Source organism: Gallus gallus, chromosome 5 (assembly GCF_016699485.2).
Source record: "Gallus gallus isolate bGalGal1 chromosome 5, bGalGal1.mat.broiler.GRCg7b, whole genome shotgun sequence".
Lineage (NCBI taxonomy): Eukaryota > Metazoa > Chordata > Aves > Galliformes > Phasianidae > Gallus > Gallus gallus.
In genome coordinates this window covers 36,739,180-36,757,765 of record NC_052536.1, presented here as the reverse complement: position 1 = coordinate 36,757,765, position 18,586 = coordinate 36,739,180, and the positions used below count along the sequence as shown (strand labels likewise).

Genomic DNA, 18,586 nt, shown 5'->3' with positions numbered 1-18,586 from the left:
GATTTTTCACTTTAGGCTGCACAGGAACTCATGTTTTGCAGGAGGTCAGCACATCCATGTGAGCAATTGAAGCACTTTGCTGTTCATTGCTGGTTAAAGTTGCAGACTGCCAAAGGATTTGATGCAGATGTCCGCACTTTAAAGTGCTTTACACACTAAGTTTATCTGGGTTTATCTCCCAGTAAAGCACTAGTTTTACCCTATTCTGAGCTAGATTTTGTTACTGAGTTTCAAAATACCTACTTTTTTTCCTTTCATTTTTTTTTTTCCCAGCAAAAGTCATCTTTGGCATAGTTACATCTATTGAAGGCCCCATTGATTTGCCATCTCACAACAACAAGCATGTTCCACTGAAAGGTTTTTGAGGGGTACAGTTTACTAATGACACTTCTAGGGAGTAACTGCCTAAACATCTTCACCATCAAAACTATTAAGAATGAGTAAAGGCAATGCTATTGCACTACTCCTCATGCTACAGTGGGTAGCTAATTGCAAACAGAAAGAGGTTCTTCACAGCAAAATTCGGGTCTCTCTTTTAGAAGTGAAAATAAAACAGTGAAAGTGTGTCAGTCTCATATATTGCAGTGCCACTCTAGCAGCTCCATAGCAACTCTTTGCCCAGGTCCTATGTGGGGGAAAAAACGAACAGCTCAGCATGGACTTGTATGAAGAAACAAGTTAGTCTCTGGATGGGTACTATATGCAGAAGCTTTTCAAAGGCAGCAGCTCTAAATGTCTCTAATGTGATGTAAATTTCTCCTAGAAAAGAGAGTTACTGGCTTCTCAAGAAGGATAACTAATTACATAAAACCAAGTAAAAGGCTGCCTTACAGCAGGAGTAGTTTCAGTCATACTGATGGCAAAGAATTGAGAACCAGAAGAGACAGACACACAGAAACAACTACTCAGTTGATGCCAAGTAGATCTACTGCACTTACCTCTGCAGAACATAAAATATTTTCCTGGGAAACTAACAATTTTAACTTGAAACTTGCATGATCCTCCACAGGATGATATAGAACAGGATGGCTTTCTAATTCTTGGTTAGCTCCTTGCTTGTTAATGATTCCCCACTTTTCCCTCCCTCAAATAGATCACTGTAATAACTTTTACCTATATATTAACTTATTATTTATATTAGCTCAATCTCCTGTACTGGTTCTGCACAATAATTATCTGCAGGACAATCCATAACAATTTTAACCCTCCACGGTAGCAATGGATACAGATTTGGACACCTCCATCTGTCTGCCTTAATCTCCCATCTGAATCAGAGACAAACACTTCATTGGTCCCCCTTTATAGCTCATAATATTTCAGCACTGGGCAAATGCAACTCTCCAAACTTGATTATAAAAAAAGTATTCTGTGAGTCCTGATCCTGTGAGGACACCTAGTGAGCAATCCCATATCAAAACAGTAACTTCCTATAGCATATGCTAGAAGTGCACATTCAAACTTTTTATTGCAGACATATTATAATTACTGTTTGTATTACAGCAGCTTCTACAGCCAGACAGTAGTTGCAAAAGGTTCTATCTACATCTCCCTATTAGTTGCACATAAAAGAAAAAGCTATGTCCCAAAAGCTTACAGACTACTAGAGCTCACACACTTTTGCAAGTACTTATACTGTCTCCAAAATGATAGCTTCACTCCATTTTAAATATCCCACTCTTAGGACTGTTGGCTTCAGCTGAAGCAGGAGCCGTCTGGAGGGGCTCTGCAGTGGCAGACGATAGTTGTGGTTCCACATTCCCAAGAGCATTGCCCCAAGCTCTGCTCTACCATGGCTGCATCGAGCAACAGGAGTCCTCTTCACAGACAGAGTAGGGAGAAGAGGTGACGTGGGGAAACAGGTCACATACATTTCACACAGACTACATGAGATTTCATAGAAAATGAGAATGATTTGGGTTGGAAGGGAATTGACAAGTTTCTGTTTATGGAGGGAAGGAAAATGCAAACAAGACCCAGAGGTTAACAAAGTAACCCCCTGAGTTCAATCAACAAGGCATAGTACAAAGAAAGGCTCACTCGCTCTCATTCTCTGGTTTGGCTTGTTTTATTTTCTCCTGGGTAAGTTGATTCTCCCAGTCACTGCCATGCTTTAATTTGCTCGTAGTATTTCAATATGATTGCAATCGCTGTTAGACTGAAAAAGTCAAAAAGACTGGGAAAAAAAAGCCTCTCAAAGCTTGCAGAAATTCAATTAATCATTCTGATGGTTATCCTCCTTTATCTAAAAATGTGCTAAATTTTTATCAGAATAGAAATAAAGAAATGATTAGCAATAGATAACTTTAACGAGAAAATACTCCATAATAACTCAGTGAAGTTTTAAAGAAAGGAAATCCACATTTCAAGGAAGATCTATTATAACATCTGAAAATTTAGAAAAGGCTCTGGAGAGACCAGAGATATGCCTTTCAATATCTAAAGGAGTGCTATAAGTAAGAAGCAGACTCCTTAGATGGGTCTGTTGTGATAGGAAAAGGGGAAATTGTTTCAATCTTAAAGAGGGGAGATTTAGACAGGATATAAGGAAGAATTTTTTTTTTTTTTACAATAAGGTTAGTGAAGGGTACGGAGCAGGTTGCCCAGAGAGATAGTCAAGGCCAGGCTGGACCAGGCTCTGAGCAACCTGATCTGTGGATGTCCCTTGTCATTGCAGGGGATGTGGACTAGATGACCTTTAAGTGTCCCTTCCATCTCAAACAATCCCACGATTCTATGATTCTAATTTAGAAAAATATCACATTCAGCTTCCAAAGACAATTTCCTCTTATACAGCACAGCACACAAATAATATTTATTGAATTGTACATTGTACTTCCCCAGGGTTCGTTTTGTTCTCTATAAAGGTAGTGACTCTCCCTTGGAAAGATGTAAATAAAAGACGGAGACTATGAATCAGTAATGCCCTAAACACTGTTTATGGCAAATGTATTAAGCACTAAGACTGCCAATTTCCACCTAATTAGTGCACTAGTGGATTTCCCCAGATCCTCACTATTATGTAAGAAGCTGCCAGGTAACACAACAACCTAAATGAAAAACAGAAGTTAACCTCTGGAAGAATTTTAGCTATATCTCATGGCATAAGCGTAGGGAATCCAAAAAAAAAAAGAGACTGAAAACCTTGTGAAAGGAAGAGTACCATAGATAAAAGCTTTGGTAAATTAATTAGTCCTGACTCATGCCAAGGTTTTGTATGCCTGCCCTTTTTGAGTCATCCAGAGAAATTCACACTTTCAAGAATCTTCTAGTCTACTCTGTGGTAACTCTGTCTTTCCACTGAAAATCACCCTCCTACGTTAGCAGAATTGTCAGGGATCATACAAGTTAATTTCATGTATTTCAAAAAGTCAATTAGGTATTGTAAGAGAAATACATTTCTTAGTCTTTTGTGAAAGCCATTCACAGAATAAACATTGAAGTGTGTATATGCAAATAAGCAAGACTTTGGAATGGGTACAGAAATTCTGAAAGTGCACTTTTTTCTGTTATATAGGCACTGAATTACAAGTAGTTCTTACTGAAGTGATGGATGAAAAATATTCTCAGAAGCTTCAGAAAGAAGACTCAATGCTGACCTAATTTGTAGAATTACGTTAAACATCTGAGTGACAATTGCCATGTTATTTGATCAGTTATTTTGCAAGCAACCTAAAATAAGCTTATTAACTGTTATTGTTTCTGTTTCAAGTCCTTTTTTTTTTTTTAATTATCTATGAACAATTTGTAGTTCCTTGAGAAAACCTTGGGAAGTAAAAACATTTACAAATATTGCTGCAGGGGTATCTTGGGCATGAATTTCTACGCCAGTGGTTGTGAAGAGTGAGACCACCTAAAAATGGTAATATTATATTAACTACAAGCGAGTACAAAGCAAACAGTAAGAAGACTGGCAGAGACAAAAATCAAATAATTCAAATAAACCTCCAGAACCCAACATCTGCACCCAGGAAGTCAAATCACTGGCAATCACCAAAGCACTGTTCATTCTGCACGTCACAAAACCTACAGCACCCAAAAGGAATCTCCCAGCCTTGATCGGTTACTCAGGACAAGAACGACACTCATAAAATTCATGTCCCCTAAATGGCTTTGAAAACCTTACCCTAGACAGTTGTTATACAAAATGCATAAAATGCAAAGAGCTGCACATAAAAATGATAATGGCTTGTTTTATTCTACAGGAAAGGTTAATATATGACCTCTCATGTAGCATAACATCATTCTCAAAACTGTTATTTGATTAAAAGGACTACTTAACATTGTCTGTGTCCAATTTAGTGGCAGAGCCAGAGCAGATCCCAGGAACTCTGCAGATCAGTGCTCAGAGCCCTTGGAGTGCTGGGAAGCACAGTGTGGGAGGTCAGCATCAGGTGCCCGAGGTCAGCTGGGGGTTCTAAAACCAGACACATCCTCTCTCAGATGGTGGCTTCCAAAGTTTCTGGTTCTTCATGCTGCTCCTTCACAGTTCCCAGTCAAGGGCTTACCAGACAGTCCAAGGGCTTACCAAAGCAGGTGGTAACCAGTATGTCTGGTTTTCCACATCTGGTGTCCTGCTTTCATTTATTTTGCTGTTTCCCCAGGTTTCACTTCAGTTAAAAAAAAACATGCGTTTACCATTATGGTACCAAAGACAATTGGCTCCGTTTAACTCATTTTAATACAATCATAGGAATAATTTTCCATACTAGAAATCTTACTAAATTATGGCACAAGAAAAAGGAGGGGCAAACACCAACCTCCAGTGCAACCTACAGCATGAAATATCATGGTGGTCTTTGCAATCATCATTTATGTGTATAATCTTAGATTTTTCCTTAATTTAAACAAAAATAACTTCCACTGAAGAAACAAAACTATACAAAAACTTTAAATTGTTCATTGCCAAGTCCTAATCAGATCTTAATATTAACTGCAGCTGAAATAAAGCATGCAAAATTCAATTAAGAAAATAGCCATGCTATATTCTGAAGTATTTTTTCTAATGTTCATAAATAAAAATATTTTCATTACCGTAAAAATATAATGTGTTTATCGCAACTTAATTAGTTTGTTTTCATACTCCTACGGATATTTCTCCCTATGAAGTGAGATTCTCACTGTTTTAATTGTTCCTGTCACTATGTCTTTTACTTTTTCCTCCAGAAAAACTAATGTAAGAAATTTTGCCTTCTCAATACAAATTCTTATCTTTGTTAGCTTAAGGTTCAGCTTATGCTTGTAGTTGTAGACAAATATCTGCCTCACAAGACCAGAGAAACAAAATATGAGGATAAAAGGGGAAAACTATGAGCTTTCTGGAACTTCACACAAGGTCTTGCTTTAATTTCTTTCACTGTAGCTACGTTCTGCTGCGGAAAAACAAGATGCACAGAGCAAAACAGAAATGGTAATAAGATGTAGTTTTAAACATTACTAATAGATTCTAAAGCTTACAAAAACCATTCAGAAAACAGAATCAGGAAACCTAAACCTCCTGTTACTGACTGGGAATATAGCACAAGAAAAATCTCAAGTTTGGTTTAAATTTTCAAAAGATGGTATTTTCACATTGACTGAGAGGAGAACTAGACTTTTCAGTTTTACAGAAAGCAAAATGAATCTGAAATCTTTATGCAGTTCAGAGAAGAAATCTGAGCCCCATTTGTAAATAATACTGCAGACGAAATTTTATTTTTGGTAGACTAAGATTTTCTTTTAGGCTAATTAAAATGTTATCAACTCATTTATATTCCTTTCAACCTTCTTAGTAAAGAAAATGCAGCCTTTCAAAAAAGAAAAGCATTGTTTGTTTTGAAGCAAAAGTCAAAGCACTTTGTTCTTTAAACATCAAAATAGAAAGCCAATGGGATATTTTATTTCAATGGGCTTCCATCTAAACAAGAATTCTGAGACAGGGACATGCTTCCAAAAAATGTCTGAGTTCTGATAGAAAACAACCTTCTGTCAGAAAATATCAGTCATACAGTCTTTCAACAAATGTTAAAGTAGCATCACTGACTTTCAGATTTGTGTGGACACCTAAACATGCAGATAGTCCCTTAACTGGAATATTTTAGAGTACTGGAATATATATATACATCACTTTTGAAAATGAGAAATAACCTTCTAACACATTCGGGTATTTTTGAAAAATTGATTTAAATCTAATTTTATTATCACATTTTGAATTACCCTTGTTTCCTTCTCTCTCAGAGAACATACAGAAAATATTCATTTTAAGCTCAACTGTTTAATTTTGTAATTATATTTTGTTTAAACAAAAAATGTTTGGGGAAATCCTGGCCTCTGCGCTCCAGAACAGACGGCAAGAAAGCTCCACCACTCATGTTGGACTGTGTTTTGTAATTTCCTGCTCGACAACACAAAGCCACATCAGTCGCAGGACTAATGGATCATTAGGGAATGATTAGTATACCAGAACAGTTGGCTCTGCTCTACTGTTGGCTTCCTTGTGTGTTCTAAACAAGTAATCCATCTGTTGTTATTTTCCAGAAGTTAAAAGGAGAAACTAATAACCGGAACTTGAGAGCTGTGGTAGCCACGAGCCCTCCAACCGGACTGAGCTGGCAGCTCTGCAAGTCGTCCTCATTCCTGGCAACTGATGGAAGATACTGCCAGCATTTCTGGAACAGTGAGCTCTGTTCAGCTATCCAGGTCCAGCTCCCACTTCCGCAATGTTTGAGATGACCTCAGTACTTTTGAACGCTGTAAGAGGACGCTACCTTACACAAAACTTTTGCTATAGCATAATGAATATCAGAAATCAGCACAGAACAGCAAAACAGGGGAAAGAAAGAAGATGCATGTGCAGCCATTACAACCAAGTTGCAGGAAGCAGCAGCCACCTACAACTGAACAGGCACGATTACCTCACTGACCTGTATATTTCACAATACATACATACCATTCACTAAACATTGTCTTCCTTTTCATTCTGCTGGTCTGTCCAGCCTCACAGGACAGGCAGACTTGCTCCAGACAGTCACATTGATGCACTTATCAACACCCACACCAGCCGTTGTAACACAGCGTTTCTGCACAGAGGAATATTACCAACTCAAGATGACATTCCACTTGGTTTCCTTCCTTGGCATTCACTTGCCTTTCTGAAAATAAGAGCTATACTGTCTCCAGCAATAGTAACAAGTACTCTGTGCACCTCTTCTATTTGGGGCAGCATCTTTGAATTGCCATGTCTTGCTGTTCCATGCCAGAAGGACTTCTGTTTACTAAACTCATGAATTAAGAGCACTTCTGCAAACAGGCCAGCAAACAGCTGTTCTCCCAGAATGCACTATGAAATATTTCATGGAGAAGGACTGATAAAGAGGTGCTAAGGACTACACTTCCATTGTGAATGCACCTCCACCATTATGGCTCAATACTGCAGATGCTCACACTCCCAAAGCCCAGGTAATAATACAGCAAGGAGAGCAAAAACCAGTTTGCCAGAAATTGTGAGTTATAACTTGGGCATTAAAATCTGGCTGTAACCACTAGAAGCCATCAGGTGCCATGGGGATGTCTGCAAAGCTGCACAGTTTCATCTCTGACTGGCTGGAACCACTTCCTTATCTTAGTACATCAGCTATACCATGGCCTGCAGTTTATTTAAGCCTTTAGAAGATAGTACCAGCTGTCCTCTACATCTGCAGCCAAGGGTAGCCTCTCCTGATCAGAAATAGGGCTGCTAGGTTTCATTTGCACAGACCCAGTCCTTTTGCACAAAATGCTGCAAAGCCAGAACCCCACCCTGTGACTGAGGGCAACAGCTGAAAAAGGGTTTATTGTATAAATACTACACAGTCATACTCACACTGGTTGGGGTGATTAATTTATCATGCGATTTATATCCCCAAAAAGCCAATTCTCTATCTCCTACCCTTCTCCTATCTCCTACCCTTCTCTATACTCACATCCTGTTTACTGTTGTTTTGTTGTTGCTTCGTAAATGCACATACCAAAAGTTTCACGTGTATGTTTTAACACATGAAAATTGATAGTGTCCCCAGATACAGAAATAAACCCTCTATTACTTAATGAGATTAAGCAAGGCAGCAAGTTTACAGCACTGTTAGAAAATAAAATGTACTTTCTCCCCACGAGCTCATGCAAACAACCGGGAGGGAAGGCTGGCATGTTAGATAATACTATTATTAGAAAAAGAGGCTAATGATTCTTGAGCTAATTAGCTCCCTATTGATACTACCTTAACACATTGGTTCTACTTCATACTCAGCATAGTATCTAAAGAGCTAATCTTCAGTGATGCAGGTTTTCCTTCTTCATGGCTTCTGATTAACACTAATCGGAGTTAAAATACTATTTGGAGGACCTGAAGAAGTGGAAATTACTTACCTAAAGACAACTGGTTATTTAAAGACAAGCATAAGCATTTCTCATTAAAACCCAGTTTAAAGTTGCTAACTGTATGGACAGGCTTTCTCAGATTCATCAACATGCGAACTAGGGCCAAGCAAAAACCTTACTAAACACACAAATAAGATACCATTCCCACTTTTTAAGTAAGTGAAAATGTGACTTAGTTGAATTTTTTGAGCTGTCCTGATAGAGACTGGCTGTGAAGACTATGTGGACTCCTTCCAGTGTAATTAATATTCCACCCTTGCTGCCATAGTTTTATGAAATAAGGCACCAGAGGAATACATTACAGGTTTCATTTTGCAAACAATAAATTAGAATTTATCTCACAATGAACAAGCAGATCAGAAAAGGCAATGCTATAAACACAAAGCTTAGAAGAATTTCTCAAACCTTATGTGGAAAGGACTGGATATGAAGTCTGGGGAAATGCAGTCACATGAGCTACACCAAGCCTGCTTACTTATTTTGAAAATCCACGTAGAAAGCAGTAACATCACCACGAAAAATAATTTTCTAAAAGCTTTATCCCTCACTGTACCACTGTTGTATCCAATTAGTGCTCTCCCAAAGGCAGTTTCATCACCTGGTGTGCACAAAGAGATACTGATTTATTGCAAAGCTGCACAAGTTTCAGTTTTAGGTTGTCTCCCACCGTGCTAGCACAAACTAAGATTTTCACAGTGCTTTTTAATACATACTTTCATCTCCTGACCACTTCTCCGATACAGCCTCCAGCCTACAACCAGTCAGTTAAAGATAGGGCTCATCTCCCTACCTGCAGGCCAGCTAGGCATGCTAATTAACTGCATGTTGTCTCAGGACTCTTCTGTCTTCAAAGACAAGCTTAGTCATGGCACTGTGGTTAAGGATTCTTCTAGTTAATCACGTTCTCACTTTCAAGGACAACCAATCTCAACCTGGTAAAAAGTACATCCCTTCATTATCTAAAGATACGCATACAAACACTTATACTTACTAGCTCTTATTTGACTGGCAACACTAGGATAGAAGATCACTGGTAAAGGGTCTATGACTAGGCATATGGATGAAGGATACACAGAATAGCTCCAACGTTCGTTACCAGCTGGTATTCTGGGGGAGAAGGGATCTACGAGTAGCAGAACCCCACTTTGCCATGTCCAGTACATGCTTTGCATCAGTTTATACCAGATTTTTCTTTTTAGCAAGACTAGAGTTAAATCCAGCACATGGTGACATCCTTTATGCTACAGCTGTCTTTCTGGGGAAGATACTCTGAAGTAATATGGCATATGCATTTCCAGTGCATTGTTTGCACTGCAGACTTTGCACATTACCTCCCCCTGAGAACAGAGTTAGTAAACAGTATGCTTAAGAGATAGCAAATGAAGTTGCACACACTACTTGATAAAACTATTTTGCACAATATAAACTTGTTTATACACTATAAATTTACATTTTACAAGTTGTAAATAAGCTGTTTGCCACACTGCTGTTAAGCTTGTCTGTTGCATTGTTACTTTCTTTGGTTGGTTGGGTTGGGTTTTGTTAGGTTGGGCGTGGTTTTTGTTTTTCTTTCAGAAAGAGCTTCATCATTTCCATTTTCTGCAAATGAAACCTTGTGTCCATTTTGAGAATGGAAAAAAAAGAAAGAGACTCATGAAGGTCACTTTTCTCTTTGCAACAAAACTAAATTACAGACTTGTTAGAGCAAATACCAAGTAGCATACAATACAAAGCAACCTGCTGTAAAATATAACAGCTGGGAGCAGTTAAAAGCTTTCACACTGTTTGCCTTTCTTTTCTGAATGCCTCATTTTGTAGAAACATACCTCAAAATTGGAGAGAAAAAAACAGCACACAGCTGGAGCTGTTATTCAAGACTTGTGCTGTTTACTGCTTCCATTACACTTTGTGCGTGTGTAGACAAGCATGCACACACATACATAAATGTTTACACTAAATATTAGTATAATACATAATACAAAACATTAACATTGTATATTACTTAAAAACTTGTGAGGCAGTTACTTTACTGTAAGATAATTGTATATAGCATATCAAAAAGGAAGTGAGAGAACAATACTGTCAATTAAGGAGCGGACCCTAGCACACACCAACGAGTTATACAGTAATCCTTCCTCACAATAAGGAGCAGCAGATAACAGTACAGCTGATCTGTTCTCAGGCAGCCGAGTTTTCCCACTTGAGATTACAGGCTGCCATCTGCTGGTGCTCTAACTTAAATTCTTCTTTTGAAAAAATGTTACTTAAGATAATTGTCTTTTTTGCACTCTTTTAGAGCACATAGGATCACAGAAAGGCTTAGGTTGGAAGGAACCTCAAAGCCCACCCAGTCCCAACCCATGCCATGCGCAGGGCTGCCCCCCGCCAGCTCAGTCTGCCCAGGGCCCCATCCAGCCTGGCCTTCAGTGCCCCCAGGGATGGGGCACCCACAGCTTCTGGACAGCAATGCCAGGGCCTTAGCACTCTGAATGAAAAATTTTCTAACATCTAACCTAAAGCCATTTCCCCTTGTCCTATCACTATTAGACTGTGGTGTTTTTACACAGTTTCGCCAAATTCAGCCAAAAGTGTCTCTTTCCTTTACTTTTCAATAGAGAAAATGAATGATCCACTCGATGATCATTTTCGTGCTGTATCCCATTAACAAAATTAAAAAAGAGAGTTAGAATGGATCTCTGCTCTTCTGCCCTCCTTTTTTGATAACTGAACATTTTTATTCCTAACACAATCACAATTATCAAAGCAAGTTTCCTTGAAATAGTATTTTGTATTTGAAATAATTACCAGTGTCTGAATTAGATAAATTACTTGCATATTAAATGGTCATTCTGTATATGGGAAGACATAAATGGGACTACTGATATTACAGTTAAACTAGTTAAGCAAAGTAGAGCTCAGTCAGGTCACAGGTAATGCTTTACCGTTAAGGATTGCACAACACACAAATGCAATACAAAAGCAAGAGAGATGTTCCATTCCTTATGTATTTTGCCTTTCTTTACATATAGTTGTGCACATCCCTGTTCACGGCAGGGAGATGGATGAGATGGTCTTTAAGTGTGCCTTCCAAGTAAGGATTCTACGGTTAAATGGATTTGTTTTAGAGAAAGTAAGAAATACAGAAAAAAATAATTAAGCTCCACTGAGAATATTGTAAACACAGAAAGAACTGTTACCACTATATAATACGGGACAAAAGCTTCTCTTGAAATGAATTTGGAAAGCAAAATTGCTTTGGTAGTACCAAGTATTAAAATTCACTGGATCTACTATTGTTAGTGGAAGAAGTCTCAGGCTTTAGTAACCATCCACTTTGAATTGGGCAAAGTCTGGGCTGCAGCAACCCTATCATAGTGCCTTCCAACAGAGAAGTTCAACTGTTACTGTTCAGCCTGCAAAACGCAATTGTAATTTAGTGGAACAGTGGTCCTTAGAGTCAATAGTATCCTTACTAGCAACTTTATTTTAAATGACAAGGAAGTACTATTACACAAAACATTTCCACTGTCTTTTAGAAAGGTTTAGAAAAAAAATTTTTTTTTGGTCAAAGAAAATTTAGAAAAAAACATTTATGAAAAATATATTACCATCTCTTTTCTAAGAAAAGAAGTTATCATGCAACCTGAAGTCTTCTTGTTATATTGTGCAAATATATTCTTCATCTACAGCACCATTTTCTTTCAAAAGCATATAGCATGCTCCCTGAATTGTGAATGAGTGTGACGCTAAATTATGAAATCAGAAATACAGTGGGTCACCACTGAGTATTGTGCAACAGATAAAAAACAAACAGACCTCCATGTAGCCAGCCACAGAATTAAACAATTTTTTTTTACTTTTTAAGAATTAGAAATACCATCCAGAATATAAAATTAGAAGAGAGATCAGAAGAGAGAACATAGCCCATGTCATTTAAGTTATTCTGCCAATTGTGAGTTATAACTGATTGTCCTTGGTTTCAAGTTTTAAATGTGAAGCTAAATCTTATAAATGTCCATTTATGTTTGACATTCAAGAAGGGTTAAGCTAAAGAAAATCAGCATTGAATACTACAAGAAAAGGATCTAAGGGAAAAGTTTGACCTCTCTTCATTCTGATTTAACTTTGATGATGTTCTATACATGATGAGGGCACTGCTATCTCACAACCCATCAGCAGGTAATTCATAAGGAGATCAAAGAAAGGAAAATGCCATAGAATCATGCATAATTTAATGCTTTCATCAATAAACAATTCTTTAGATAATAAAGAGCACTGAAAGAGAAATGTGAAGAAGGAGAAAGGGAAAAAGAGACCCTATTTTTGCATCACATTGACACCACTTGGCAAGAAAACTTTGGGTTTGTGCACATACAGGAAACTGGGTAAACAGTTCCCCACTTTGCATCAACAACCATGATAATCATGCCCCTAAATATAGATGCATGTAAATGTATACACTGTAAATTATACTTGATCCACTTGTGTAGGTCACAACACCCCAGAAATGGGGGGGAAAGGGACGGAAGTAGAACAAGATGGAAAAGACAGTAAGCAACTGCTTAATCACCTTGGTTTCACAAACTTAGTTTTAGTAACAGAATAATCAATATTAGAAACAAAGTAAATATCTCTCAGGACTATAACACATTACAGAAGCACAAAACCTGGCATAATTATTCTGATTCTTGAGTTCTGCCTTAACCATAAAGAATTTCCCTGTGTTGTGTTGCAGTACACCACCTTTTTTTTTTTAATTGTAATTAAGCACAGTAAAACTAGTATTTTTAAAAGCTATTAGCAATTCATTTTTCAAATTACTGCAAAACAGTCAGAAATTGCTTTCTGATCATCCTATTTTAATTTTAATTTCATTTTAAAGGAAAACTGCCATTTCAAACAGATTTCCAGTAACACACTAATGCATGTTATAATACCAAACAGAAATATTAATGCATCATCACAGAACATCTAGTCCTATTTTAGTTTATAAATGTCCATTTTTAAACAAAGACTAATCACAAGAAAAAATAAATATAGAATACTCGGGGATTCTTTTTTTCTTAGCTTTTATGCATTTTAGTTTTGCTTCATCTATTCCAGCCAAACATAACAGACCTTTACAAGTGAAAAGTCTCATCACTGTAGATATTAAACAACAAGATAAGAAGGCAATCAAGGAGAGCAGGGATAGAGTCAAATGCTTTTCTGAATTAAGGCACTAGTTGTGATATTCTATTTCCAGTACTTTTTTCCCCAGCCTAAACATCGTAAGTATGACGAGCATAGAGATGTTTACAATGTAATGTGACACCTCAAATGCAAAATTTAGTTGCCAGAACAAAGCTAAGCTTGTCTATTATATTGGCTGCACAACTACCACATAGGTATGCAAGAATGGGGACTATACAAAAAAAGAAAAGTATTGTGTTAAGTACTCAAAATAAAATGTTTTGTCTTTTAAAAAAATCACAATGACAACAATTTTTTACTTTCATCTCAATAATACAACTTAAAAATCACTTTTGAAGTGCAAAATAAGTCAATTCTTCTCTTTTCCGAGGCAAAGACAACAATTTAGCTCCATCCTTTCGCTGTATTCTCCATAGTATTTTAATTAGGGGGTTTAATTTAGCACATGGGTAGAGCCTGATAGTTTATTTGGATCACATTGATTCATATTTATATCTCCATGTTTAGATGAGGTGATTCTTAGAAATTTAGAACAAAAACCATAGTCTATTACTCAGGCTTTTAACATGCCTCTTCAAAGCTGACACAGCATAACATATTTACATGAAAGAAAATGACCTCACCATTTACTCTCAGGCTGAACTACATCTCCTTCTCAAATTCAGCTTCTTGGAGTAGTTCCCATGAACCATAACAGCGTATGTTGCACATTGTCCACTGCCAGTAGCAGGGAATCTTATGAAGAGGTGTAGAAGGACAATAAGGTAAAAAAGTGAGACCTAGTTAGCAGTTACCAGCATTTGATAGCCATCCACCTAAAAGCTAGTACTTCTCAGATGGTCCAAGGCAACATATAACTGCTGTAAGGTCAGTAAGAATACAGATGTTGTATTGTACGATCAATAAGTATACAGAGAAGTTAGGCTTAGTAAGATTACCACATTGGAAAAGATAATCAAATAAATGAAAGTGCTCACCGGCATTGTAGGCTCACAAGAAACTCCATGAAGAGCAATCTCCAGAAAGAGATCCTTCCTCAGTGGCAGTCAGCCCTTAAATGGAGCCAGGCTCCACCCCTTCCAGTCACAGGTGAATTGCCTTCACCTGTGCTCCCACAGCTGACTCAGTGCTTGCCTCAGGTGGTCAATCAGAGGTTCAGGCCATGCTTCAACAGCTCTCATACAACCACCATCACTGTAAGCATTTATACTGGATGCATCTCTCATCCCTCTGTTACCAGTATCTTTTAAGCTTTTTGTTTATAATTACTACTACTTTCATTTACCAAACAATTCAATCAGTTATTTTTCAGCACTAAGAAATAAAGAACAATTTATAACCCATAACAATTAAAATACAGTATTCTGTTCTCATAACTCTGGCTAGTTTGGGGCTGAAACAAAGTAATTTTATTAGTTAGGAAAATACGTGTATAAAATATATTAAGTAAAGATATTTCTTGCACATTGGACTTTTAATTAAAGTGTGAGAAATGTGTAAATAGAACCAATATCTTTTCACATGTAATCAGTCTGCTCTTGTATGCTGATTGCTTGCTTGTAGTCTTCTACAGCCTCTCTACTGAAACCCAATTTAGCACGAATATCCGCTCTAAGTCTGTACATCATGGCATCGTTAGGCTGAATTGACAATGCTGTAAGAAATCAGAAACAGAATGTTAGGTAAAGAGAATCACAGAATTGCAGGGGTTGGAAGGGACCTCAGATTGAGTTCAACTCCCCTGCTAAAGCAGGCAAAAAAGCATTGTCAAAAAGTTTGTCTGTGTTCTAATTCTTCTCCAAGCATGTTTTCATAAGAGAAAACATTACTTGCACTAAGATTCCATGAAAAGGTAGGCAACTTTGTCACAACACTTATTTCTTAGGTTTTGTTTTCTTTTTGATGCAATTTATGCATCTCACCTTCAACACTGCCCCAACAGCAGAAACTATGCTGTCCTATATAAAATGAGCAAAATCTAAAAGAGGAAAACTCTCACCATCCACATTCTACAACATGTCAAGGAACCCAATATCCTACTCAGTTTCTCTTTTATGTAAGAAGTATTTAGGAAATTGATGGGAAGGTTTGATCTGCTGTTTTAAAATTCTGCTTTAGAGAAAAGAAAATCAGTAGTCTAGCCAATCTTCATTATCAAAACACTATGAAACTAAGTAATTAAAGCCAAGATGTAATTATTATTAGTCACAAAAACCAAGATTATTTTGACAAGTCTTACTGTAGAAATAACTAATTTTTCAAAAAGAAAATCTACAAGCTGGAGTTATTCTTTCTGGAAAGTTCACTACTTGTGCAAACAAATGTTGTCTAATTAAAGTCTATCACTAAACTTCATTCCATAAAATTAATAGCTTTAGTTTCCTGGATGAAGTGGCCTGTGTGTCCAGAGTTGTTGGATCTCTGGTTAGCTTCAAGGATAGCAATAGCAAAGGAGTTATAGGTTCAGAACAGCTGAACAGTAAACAAAATGTTTCTATTTTACAAATAAATCAGGATAAATAAATAAATGGTTTGCGTTGGAAGGGACCTTTAACATCATGTAGTCCTGACCTCCCACCCCCCCCGCTATAGGCAGGGACACCTTCTTCTAGATGAGGTTGCTCAAAGCCCCATCCAGCCTGGCCTTGAATGCTTCCAGGGAGTGGGCATCCACAACCTTGCTGGGCAACCCGTTCCAGTGTCTCACCACCCTCACAGTAAAGAATTGCTTCCTAATATCTAGTCTAAATCTGCCCTCTTCGAGTTTAAAATAATTTCCCCTTGTCCTGTCACTACATGCCCTTATAATAAGTCCCTCCACAGCTTTCTTGTAGGCCCCCTTTGGGTATTGGAAGGCTGCTATTAGTTCCCTTGGGAGCCTTCTCTTCTCCGGTCTGAAGCTCTCTCAGTTTGTCCTCATAGGGGAGGTGCTCCAGCCCTCTAATCATTTTCATGGCTTTCCTATGGATCCACTCCAGCATCTCCATGTCCTCCTTGTGTTGGGGTCCCCAGAACTGGACTGAGGTGGGGTCTGATGAGAGCAGAGTAGAGTGACAGAATCACCTCCCTCAACCTGCTGGTCACGCTTCTTTTGATGCAACCCAGGATACAGCTGGCCTTTGGGGCTGCAAGCCCACACTGCCATTTCATATTGAATCTTTTAACAACCAGCACTCTCTAAATCCTTCTTCTCATAGCTGCTCAAGCCATTCTCCACCTAACCTGTATCTGTGCTTGAGATTGCCCCAACACAGGTGCTGGACCTTGATAAAAGCTTGATTCAGCTCCTCTTCTCTATGAACCATGCTATTCCCCCACAGAAGCTTATGGAAGACTAATACCATTTCAAAACTTGTTCTAGGATAAGCACACACTAAATTTCTTGCTAACACATGAAATAAGCTTCATGAAACCCTTTTTCATGTCACCTAGATTTCTCACCACGTACAAAAGTTTTTGTACGTAGAGTATTTTCCTGCACTTCTTGCAGCAATTTTGTTTAGAACAGGATTCTGAACTGGTTCAGCTGCTGTGGCACAATATGAAACAGCTTTTCCTTCTAATCTACATAATATTCTTTTGGTTATAAGAATGGGAGAGAGACTGAAATTAATCAGTCTTCCTCTTTTTAGTCACATCATATCTGATCAAATTAGTTAGAAAGCGTTAGCAAAAATACATATACAGTTGCCGAATTATGAAATAAAACCAAGTTGCTTATCATAGTTTTTAGTATGCTACTATACAGTAGGTAAAAAAAGATTACCTGTTGAAATGTCTTTCTCAGCTAGTTCATACTGCTTTAATGCATTATAGAAATTTGCTCTGTTAAAATACACTGCTGCAGAGAATGGGCAGAGGCAAACTGCCTTTTCAAAGTCTTCTTTTGCCTCTTCAAAATTTTTTAATATTGTATTTGTAACAGCACGATTCATAATAGCAGATTCATTTCTTGGTTCAAGCTTCAGTACCTCTGAATAATAGCAATAAGCCTATAAAAACATGAATTGGAGATAAAATAGACTGAATAAACATTCCTCAAATTTAACATTCTGTTTAGCATTATTAGCGCATAGCAGAGAGGTGCACACAGCACCCACGTGGCCAGAGCAGCTGGCCCTAACTGATCTAAGTGATACTCATCACCATGGTTGGCATGGTGGTGATGAGCTGATGGTTGGACTAGATGCTCTTAGGTCTTTTCCAACCTTAATGATTCTATTGAGCTTGTCAAAATCTGGGAGAAAGGAGTGAGGGGATAAATTTAGACTGATGGTGTCTGTCTTGTCAAGTAACCATAATGTATGATGAAGCCCTGTTTTCCTGAAAATGGTTAAATATCTGCATGCTGATGTGAAGTAGTGAATGAATTCCTTGTTTTGCTTTGCTTGTACACACAGCCTTTGGTTTACATATTAAACTGTCTTTATCTCAACTCACATGTTTTCTCACTTTTACCCTTTCAGTTCTACTCCCCATCACACTGGTAGGGACAGAGTGAATGGCTACATGGAGCTTAGCTGCCTACCAGAGTTAACCCACAACATCCAATATGGGGTCAATAACCACCCAAGCAGACTTCTGAAAAAGGAACAGCTGGCTTCATTAAATTGTAATTACAGCACAGGAGAAACGAACCACACACTAGGGACAATGTGGTTTAAGATACAGTTTATAGTTCAACTTCTGTTCTTGAACTTTTCTCCCTAAAGAAACAGCTTCTGGGAGACAGAGTAAGGAATCACAGAAATATAGGAAAAATTAAGAACAACCTTCCCCAGAACAGTCTTGGTGAATGATTCCAGATGCAGATAAAAAGAGTACAAGATCACAGGAGAAGCCACATGCAGGGCACTGGCCTCGTAGTCTTAAGGAATTTATGATCCAAGTCTGACTAATCCTCAAGAGCAACAAGGAGTCTAACTCAGAGAAACAAACAGGAACATTAAATTGCTTTCTGACATCATTGATTTCTTGTGCTGTATGAAATACAATCTCAACT

General features: G+C 37.8%; 1 protein-coding gene across 2 annotated transcripts in view; it reads right to left on the bottom strand.

Moving 5' to 3' along the window:
* Positions 1 to 12,164: 12,164 nt before the first annotated feature.
* Positions 12,165 to 18,586, bottom strand: part of TTC6 (tetratricopeptide repeat domain 6) — a 55,154-nt gene continuing 48,732 nt past the window's right edge. The window contains exons 30-31 of one of the 2 annotated variants that reach the window (XM_046941965.1): positions 17,351 to 17,576; positions 12,165 to 15,238 (exon numbers count right to left, since the gene is read on the bottom strand). In XM_046941965.1, coding sequence (XP_046797921.1) covers positions 15,102 to 15,238; positions 17,351 to 17,576 — 363 coding nt within the window. In that variant the 3' untranslated portion in view covers positions 12,165 to 15,101. The remainder of the gene's footprint in view (positions 15,239 to 17,350; positions 17,577 to 18,586) is intronic. The other variant, XM_025151246.3, reaches the window with a different exon arrangement.